This window comes from Cariama cristata, unplaced genomic scaffold (genome assembly GCF_000690535.1).
Source record: "Cariama cristata isolate BGI_N322 unplaced genomic scaffold, ASM69053v1 scaffold18499, whole genome shotgun sequence".
Lineage (NCBI taxonomy): Eukaryota > Metazoa > Chordata > Aves > Cariamiformes > Cariamidae > Cariama > Cariama cristata.
In genome coordinates, this window is record NW_009637615.1 from 4632 (window position 1) to 14576 (window position 9945).

General features: G+C 40.0%; 1 protein-coding gene across 1 annotated transcript; it reads right to left on the reverse strand.

Moving 5' to 3' along the window:
- Positions 1 to 3656: 3656 nt before the first annotated feature.
- LOC104167983 (bromodomain and WD repeat-containing protein 3-like) lies at positions 3657 to 5813 on the reverse strand. The gene is made up of 2 exons (XM_009708409.1): positions 5675 to 5813; positions 3657 to 4438 (listed from the first exon to the last, which is right to left on the reverse strand). Exons 1-2 carry the CDS (start codon positions 5784 to 5786, stop codon positions 3657 to 3659), a joined length of 894 nt encoding a protein of 297 aa, XP_009706711.1. The 5' UTR covers positions 5787 to 5813.
- Between the last annotated feature and the right edge of the window lie 4132 nt (positions 5814 to 9945).

Genomic DNA, 9945 nt, shown 5'->3' on the forward strand with positions numbered 1-9945 from the left:
AAGTAAGGCAGATATAAAAAGTATGGAAAGTCTTGGGGAAAATGAGGGACAGAAAGAATTAAATCTTACCGTCTAGCAGTCTAGCTGAAATAAAATTCATCAAGATACCATAAGTTTCCAAAGGAGTATCATAAATAGCCTACAGGAGAGAGGTGGAGCGTGGCAAAGAGAAAAACAAAAGGTGACAGGGAAAATAAAAAGCAGGCAAAGTTTGGGCTGAACCGAGACAACAGCAAACATCACTACTGCAAAATAAGCTTTGTCATTCATGCCCTGGTCTGAGAAGAAACGGAGTGCTACAGAGACAGCAGAAACATGAGCCCAAAGACGCACACAAGCCACTCAGTCCCATCTCCCCAGAGGACAGAGCGCCTGGGGCTAAGGCTCCGCTGCGGGCAAAGCCCCTCGGGGCACAAGCCCCCTTCTCCAAGGTGTCCCTGAATGCCCTCAAGTGCTGCAGCAACTCGGGAGAGGGATCAGGCAAGACTGCACATCTGGAGAAAACCTGGAAGCACCGATGCCCGAGAATTAATCCTCCAGCAGCAGAGGAACCCCTGGCCTGCCGGCATGCCTTGTCAGCCTTCAGGAATCTGACAGGTAATCAGACCTGCAAACCCTTTTCTTAGGCAGAGTCTTGGAGTTTTTTGTTAAAAGTGCAAGGAGAGAGAATATGGTCCTGACTCTGCGACACACCGGGCAGTGCAGCCTGCACTTGCAACTTTGTGAGATGCTGGCTGAGCATCCAGGTTTCGGATCAGGGAGCGAGATGGTACAAGGTTTAAATCATTTTACTGCTTCTGCTGCACCTGTTGGGTTGATACTAAGTTTTCTGCAACCATAAGTGGCTCCTGATGGGATCTGGGGTTTGAGAGAAAGTGTCCAAGTTACTACAAAACTATACTTATTCCACAGAACGAGGCTATGAGAAATCAATTGCCTAACTCAGAGAAAGAATCCAGATACAAAACCAAGTAAAAATAACATCTCTAAAAACAAGTTATTTCTTTCATGCTTATAAAAGGTTCTCATGCACAAAAAAAAAAGCGCTTTTTTTGTTTTTTTTGTTGTTTTGTTTTTGTTTTTTACAATAAGCAATAGTTCTGTTGTTCTAGCACACCCTGCTGTCTAGCTCTTAATCATGTAATACATTTGATTAATACTTACGCCACAGCAAAGTGATGCTTCACTGTTATCTTCACAGTACTTCGTTACATAGAAAAGATACATTTAAGAACATATTTAATATTACTCTAATTGCTGCTAAAATACACAAACTTATAAAATGATTTCTCTGGAATCCACGTGTTTTATCTCTCCCCAACCCCTACACAAAATAAATAAGTAAGTGGATCTTCGGCCAGTCAGAAATATAGGAAAAGCATTTCTTTTGCATTTCAAGATTTTCAGGCTGTAGAACAGAAACCATAGTGTTTAAATTAGCTCAACAGGACTGATCTAAAAAGGGTATGATTCTGACTATGAACTGATGCATACATGCTATTCCTGGTTACCATATGTGGAAGGACCAATCAGTCAAACAAATAATATATTTCTTATAAATATATATGTGTGTATATATATACATATATATGAGAGAGATGATAGGACAGGTGTTTATATTTTAAAGCCCAATACAGAACTAGGAGAGCCTCTGCACCTTTCCCCACCCCCCCGACCCCCCGCCACCACAAAAAGAATCAAGTCCAGAAATGGATTACGGCTGATTCAAAACGCTCCTTAAAAAATTAAAAGTGTGATTTTTGTACTGTACCATAAACTCGTATTAATGCTCTGAGCAATTTAGGATATACTCTCCTCCATCACAAAACTAAACTTCTGCATTTTTTCAAGTCATTTTGAATCTAACTAGAATTTTTGGAAAGCGAGATAAAATAGCTAGTGCTTAATATAGAAAGTCAAAAATTAAATTCCTTCTGTATCTGAGAATATACATGGGTCACTCTTTGCTGCCTGAGGTTTTCCAGAATTATTGACCAAGCTGTGCACAGAAGAACTTAAGGATATTGGATGAAAGTTTTTTAAAAAAAAGTCAAGTCTTGAAAAACTCCACCAAAACTCTCTAGTCTCTTTTTTTGTTTGTTCTCTCTGCGTAATCTAACTCACTCTCTTAACCAAGCTAGAACTGTCAGATTCGTTTGGACGACGGGAGAAAAGTGAAGTCCCATATATATTCCAGCCAGACCCTACGTAGTACGAGGCTGCTCATCTCCAGCTCAGCCCACGCCAAACACCCGTTTCTGTTCACCGAGGAGCAAGACTACAAATGTCATCACATGCTGTACTACTACTATCAAAATGATTTCTGTTTTCAAGTCAGCATTTTCAGGATAACAAGAATACAGTGCAACACGAATTCTCTTCTGGAAGCTTGAGATACAAGAGTCCATCTGGAGGATGTGAACGGGAGCTTATCCGTACTGTCAGCCGCCTGAGGTACCACCGCTCCGTTCAGCTCCCTCATCACCTTCACGGGGCAAATTAAACCAAACACAAACACAAATCTGCACCGAGCAAGGGGCAGCAGAAACGTGTGGGAGACAGTCAGCCTATCTGCACAAACAAATCGCCATCTGCTGAAAACATTATGCTTCTAAAAACTCTGATAATTACTTAGATTTGCTTTCATTGTGTCAATATAATGAAGATCAGTTACTCTACAACTTCGCGAGCAATTCCATCCCTCTACGCTCCTCCCTGCCTCTTCTCCAACACGTACTGAATAATAGCATCTATTTTCTTTTATGTTTCCAGTAGTTGTAAATAGAGGTAGCTGAGCTACTATTAAAAATCACGTTATGCTTTGAAGAGGAGGAACCTTTCAAATGTTGAAGTTACCCCTTAGCTGCACAATCTCTATTAATACTATAAAAATACGAGAGGACAAAAAGAAAATAGATGCAAGTAACTTTTGCATTTGGCACCTTTTGTCTAGATATTCATACTTCTCAAGTATTCTCTTTTTAATAAAGTTAATGCACACATAGGACACACCACATCAAAGGTTTGCTACATATTTACAAGGCACCAACCCTTTGTCATTTTTTTACATGAATAAAGAACCGATAGAAAGCACATCAGGAACCCCATAACTGTAGTATAGACATACTTCAGTTCAGCACAATTCATGAACGTTTGGCCTGGGAAGATTAAAATAATCCAGATCCTTCTTACCATATAGAAACTGTAAACATTTTATAGCTGCCTTTAGGATTGGTGTATTGTGCAAAAGTTATAATTATTACTGTGTATAAGGATTTATGGCAGAAATCACATAAAAACTCTGTAAGAAGGTGCTATTTCTATAATACAAAAACAAAATGAGGGGTGGAAGTCATAATCGGGACTCAAAATGTCATGTTCTTATTGAGAAGCTGGAAGCCTCTTTAATGTGATGAACTTGTAGTGTGTGGGGAAGAATTTCTGTAATTTAAGGCCTAATGAATAAGGCTTGTTTTGACCAATGAAGTGTGGCGATCTGAAGTTTTAAAACAAACGCAAACTGACATAATGGAAAAGCACCACTGTGAAATGTGAGTGGAGTCCCCGCACAACTTGCTTGGTAGATTTTCTGGTAAAATCCCTGCAGTAGAAGGCCATTGAAGTTCTTTTAAAATTGTTCCAAAGTTTTTCATCTGTCAATAATTCCATCCCATGAGATGGCTGACCCTGGCTTTTTCTGTCATTTTCCGCACCCTGCCTGACCTGGAAGTACCAAGGTTCAAAGGATCCTCGGTGTGCACAAAATTGTCATTATCAGAATCGTCATTGTACAAGACAGTTCTCCTGCCCTCGTTCCTTGTTTTGATCCGAGGCGGTCTACTGAATCGCCCTCCAAACACATTTTCACCAAACTGTCCTCCAAACAGATTTTCAAATTCATCATCTGTAATTCGGGCACGTTTGGCTCTGGTAGCTCCTCGCGAGGCTCCTCGGCCTCCTCGGCCTCTTCTTCCTCCCCTGCCGCCACCTCTTCCTCTGCCACAGCCCCTTCCGCCTCTACCACCTCTTCCCCCTCTACTCCATCTCCCCCACCTCCCCCATCTACCTCTCCTCCCTGTACCTCTGCCCTGCCAATTCCGTTTCCCAGCGGTGATTTTTCTTTTGATTTTTCTTTTGGGTTTTTTGGATTGCACAACTTTGCTGTAGTCATGGTCTCCATCAATGTAATCCTGATCTGTTCTAGATGTTGATTCAGAGTCTGAATCAGAGCCGCTTCTGCTTTCAGAACTTGAACTGGATCCTGACTCCCCACTTTCTGATGAAGATAAACCAGATTTTTCCTTTAGTTCTCTCTTCTTTTCCTCTTCCTCTGCCTCCTCCAGATGCTCATCATCTTCTGATGCACTTAACTTCCTCTTGACTCCTGTCCGAGGTTCTCTGCCATCACCATTTGTAAGTGGTCCATCAGGAGAGTGATCTAAGCAAACACAAAATAACCCTATCGGTTATCATCATCACGCCCGAGCCAAATAGGGTACCAAAAGTGGGATTCGCCTCATCTGCCTTTGAGGTGTGCTCTGGGGATGATCCAGCTCTGAGCTACTCACCACAGATGACCTTTACATGCTGTGGAGACAAACAGGTGCTCTAAGGGGAAAATTTATCAGACAAAGTAAACACAGTTCATCTTATCTGAAAGCAAGGACTGCGAACTCTCTTGACGAAGAGTTCAGTGAAGATCCAGTCAATAAAAGGAGCCCAGAGTGACTAGGTGAAACACAAACATCTAACATGTAGTCAGATGAACTCTACCTAGGGTGCCAAGGCAGAAAAAAAGTCTTAAAATCAATTTCCAACCTATATACATTAAAATAACACTCTGCAAGCAGTATGTATTCCCCATTACATGCACGTTCTCAAAAGGCTAGTCCAGGGAACACTTGTGGCAAGCACAATTTCAAGACAGTAAATAACCCAAGAAAGCTCACTAGGATTGCTGAACACCTTAACTTAAAAATACATACAGTATCCTGCTGGCTTGGGACCCAAAATAATACATGTTTTCAGAGTTACAAATCTGATAAAGAAGATTGACTATCTTCTTTTAACACAGGATACAAAAAGCTCACCTGCAACGTACAACACTGCTGCAGCACAGTAGTACAGACTTGACAAAGGTTTCAGGGTTTCAGCCATAGCTCATTCAATGCCCACCTCAGTGGCAAGTCTGATTAACATGTCCCAGAGACAAAATACCACAGTTTTCAAACAGTTTTTTCCTTCTAATCACAAACCACTTAGTCTTGATTATGATAAAAATATTTAATTTTTTTAAAACTTTTTTTTTCATCTTTGATTTAAACTTGATTAATAAAAGGACAGGGTTTTAGGGTGGGGTTTCTTTTGGTTTGCTTTGCTTTTTGTAACTCCTGAAGGAACTGTAATTCTCAAGAAGTTTAAGAGCAACCAAGCTTTTCCATCCAGAGAAATTTTAAAGGACCTCACTGAAGTGCACGTGGCACCATGTGCATGCCGCACTCCAGAAAAGAGACCACAGAACTGTGAGAAGTAAGGTAAATTCAATGCTTTAGTATGGTTTGGGAATGTAGTATAATGCTAGACTCAGGCAAGAGTATCATAAGCACCAGACAGAAGCAACGTCTTTCATTTCTAGTGAAAACAGTCAAAGAATAGAATGCTTATTATTTCTCACCTTGTTTCACTGGTGTAGATTTACTCCTGATTGGTCTACTTTTCCCTGGATCAATGGTGTTTCCACTTCGGTTCTGTGCATTCGAGCCCGAGGAAGATGGCTGACCTTCCATCTCTTCACCAGTAGCTGAACCCAGAGGTTCTTCTGCTGTATCTGAAACTTTAAGACAGGACACCACTAACGTGACAGAGTAATTTCTATCCTCTGTTTACAGGGTTGTAATGCAAGGCACCCTGGAGAGGTTTTGTAACACCCGAGTTAACAGCCCAAGTCAGGAGGTTAATCTCAGCAAGCCGTCTCTGCAGTCATGAAGAGACAAATTCCTCCGAGGTGTAATCCAAAGTAAGCTTAATGTATTCGCAATCACTGTATGAGAGAAGCCCATACACAAGAAGTCCAGACTCTTGTCACTAGGTTAATTCTTTCCAAGGACAGACCCAGGTTCCCTATTCTCTGACCCTTACCAACAACTTACCAACAGCTGGAGGGCCAAGTTCAGCTAACACAATCTACAGACGACATATGTCCATGACCTTGCTACTTGCTCTTTCCACAGGAGGGCTTTGCATGTGTCTCACGAATATAAGCTTTAATCTGCACATACAAGTTGTTGCAAGAGAAAGGATGCATTTTAGAAAATTTCTGCTCACCATGAGATGAAACTGAAGAACTAGTCCTAGTCAAAGGCAGTGAGGTATTCTGGTTGGGTTTAGGTTGAATCTTCATTTGCTTCTGTTTCCCTTTTGGGCTGAAGACACAAAATATCCCAAAGAGATAAAACTGTTAGTACCAAAAGACTCCAACAAAAAAAGAAAAAACCAAAAAAACCAACAAACAAAAAACAAACGAACAATTTCCCCTGCAAAGTGCCTTGTTTTTTGCAGCAAATGCATAACACAAGTAATCTCTTTTTCCCAGTGCTTGCACAGGTCGAGTGACACTAAAAATAGTTACAATATCATTCTGTTTGCTAAAGGCATATGAGTTTGCAGGAACAAGATTTTGTCTCACCTTTTAGAACAAATACTCAGTTTACTTAGATAATGTATTATACAGAAGTCAGAAAAGTGCTATACAACACTTTTTTCAACAGTTACTAAACAAAGGCAAAAAGAAACTTGGTCTTCCATTTCCTCCAGAGGGAATATTTCTAATCATATAGTCCTTCACTTATCAGGATTATGCACAAACTACAAATACAGCATGGAATTTGAGCTCATGATTTTATCACACAAAAGAGCAACTGCATCAGGAAATGAGCAGTACTTTTCCTGACTGCTTATTTGCGAAGGTGTGTCTACCACTGTCATCTCAAATGACACTGATAGCAAGTCTTACTATCATTACGCTACCTAGATGCTCTGCTAGTTGAGGGTGAACTGCTACTGCTTCTTAGCCGTTTTCGGTACCGTGGTCTTTTCCTCTTCTGACATTGCACTGCTGACTTGTACTCAGAGATGATATTTTTCATACGATTTTCAAATAAGGCAGAGAGTCGAAGTGTCATGCTGTAAATCTGGAGTGAGAAAGCATGGTCATACTTATTAGAAGTTGAATAACTAGAAGGTCAGAAAAGAAGGAAAAAAAATAAAAATCATGAAGATGCCCAGACTTCGTAGACTTCATAGCACAAAAGAAAAATTCATGGTGACATTCAACTACGAGGCTTTTACAGATAATTTTCTTCCACGGTGCATGCGTATTCTCACAACAGAAAGTGTTTTCACAAAAGGATTTAACTACTTACAGTACAAAATATTTACAGAGTTAAAGGAAAATGCATATCTAGATTACTGAAATATAGCCTCCTTTTTTAATTTCCATAAAGTATGGAAGCATGCCAAAAGATAACTTCAAGTACCAAGGGAAAAACAATTGAACTTCACTGCCCCCCTCTTTGTTTTTTGCTTTAATTCCCTAGTGACTAGACCTTACACCAACCCTTACACTAACAGAAGCCAACCAAAATGTCCTCATTCTTGATTTCTGTAAGCCAGATGTCAAAATCCTTAAACCATTTTTCTGTCCTCTTTCTAGCCCTTGCCTCTGTGTAGCTTCATCCACAAATTCACTCATGGCTATTTCTACACATTTCAGACTGTATTTACTTCTGTTCAAGATTTTACCTTTGATGTGCTTGAGTCATGACAAACTAATAGTTCAAACTCAGCAAAAACCAAACAAAGTCCCTGATTCCTTCCTCATACTCATACCCTTCTGCTGCACTCAGTCTTCTGAAAATTGTGTAAACATCATCAAGAAGATGTTATCATTGTCTTAGACTTCTTCCCGTTTCTTGCAGTCAGTCTGAATATAAAAATCTCTTCGATATAGAGTTTTCTTTACATTCATATAACGTAATTTCTGCCCATACTCTTGTATTTTAGCAACGTCTCTTTCTTTAGCTCTGGTATGCAGTACCTTGCCCTTCTTGCCTCTATTCAGGATGCTGTTGCAAAGATGGTAAAATGGGCTAGAAAACCTCAGGGTGTTGGCACATATTTGGCAGCAGACAAACCTGCAGTGGCAGAAGGCCCAGCTGTGTGCCCCAGCCCTCCAGCAAGGATCACCACCTCACTGAGGCACTTCACAGCATTTAAGCAAATGGATATTGATGGGCCACTCGTTTAAAGTAATTTGGGAGTTGACTCACAAGCTGTTCAGTTATTAATACACAGGGAAGTTCCCAGGGAGCGAGCAGCCGTAAAGAACTCGCCAAGATTACTCTGATGTCAAGCACACATAAAACACCCTCAAATCACTTGTCTTCTTGCAATCCTCTACTGATTCCCCTTCTATTACAGCAAGAAAAAGTTATTGGTCTTTATCTTCAGAGCTTACCCACAGCCTGCCTTTCAGCCCTTATTCAACACCAAGAGTTCAATCTACCTTCAGCAACGGCAACTTTGTGCCTTCTCTCACGCTCGGTAACACTCGGCTGGAGTTCCCCTTTCCCACATCATCATCCTACTTCAAGCTTACTCTCATTGTCCTGCTTACACAAAACACAGTAGTTTTTATTCCACTGATGAGCTAAGACTATTACTCCTCAAGTGATGAGTAAGGTCGCACAATCTCCTGCTTCCTCCCATCCAGCACCCTTTACACGTGCATTGAAAGCTCTTTGCAGCACACTGCTCCTTCTCCTGCTTGACAGTACCTAGCATAATAAAATCTTGTGTCACATCATGTTAGGTGCCACATGAAAATTTTACAGTAATATTAAATTCTATGCATTATTGTGCTTTAAGTAATAGTATCTCAGTCTAGTCCCAAATGGCATGCATTTCTTAGTAGTTTATCAGTGCTCCTGTTTCTACACAAGAAATATTAGGTAACTTTGTGACCAGTATGCTTATCTATGCTAAATGACGTGTTTCAGAGATGTGATTTTGTCACAACTTAAGCATCTTATTGAATATGCAGCTTTTCCTTATAATAATAAGGTCATTACAATCTAATGCCTGGAAACACAGTCAAAATTCTGTCTACTTTTGTATTATGAAGACATCAACCACTCAAATTCTATTTTGTATCAACAGTGGTAAAAACTGCATCTGTGTCCTCATGCCAGCTTGTGATTTTTTGAGTATAAACAATATACCAGTAAAACATTTGAAAATTTTCGAATCGTTTCATCATTGAGCAGCTTAGGAAAAACTGACAGGCAAGGTACCGCACAGGAACGCAGATCAAACATAGCCATGTTTATCAGTCATACACTTAGTAGTCATTTTATCTAACTCATATAAAACTATCTATATTCTAATATTCTGATCTCCCCATTCCCTCTTGCCATGTCCTGCTTAGGGCTCTAATCCAATACATTTTTTCTGCCTAAGTAGATTCATATTCCTGCATGCAGAAAAAAGCTAGATTAGCACTTGAGAAACACAGGCAACACTGCAAAAGTCTTGCCAAGTATAGTAAGTCAACTAGAAAAAAATTAAGTATCAGAACGCTCTCATCTCCTGCGGTAGCAGAAATACTGCACAACACTTGCATTCACAGTAGAATAAAAAAAGATCCTTTTCTGCCTAAGTAGATTCATATTCCTGCATGCAGAAAAAAGCGAGATTAGCACTTGAGAAACACAGGCAACACTGCAAAAGTCTTGCCAAGTATAGTAAGTCAACTAGAAAAAAATTAAGTATCAGAACGCTCTCATCTCCTGCGGTAGCAGAAATACTGCACAACACTTGCATTCACAGTAGAATAAAAAAAGATCCTTTTTTATATATATGTGTGTATATATATATTTATATATATAT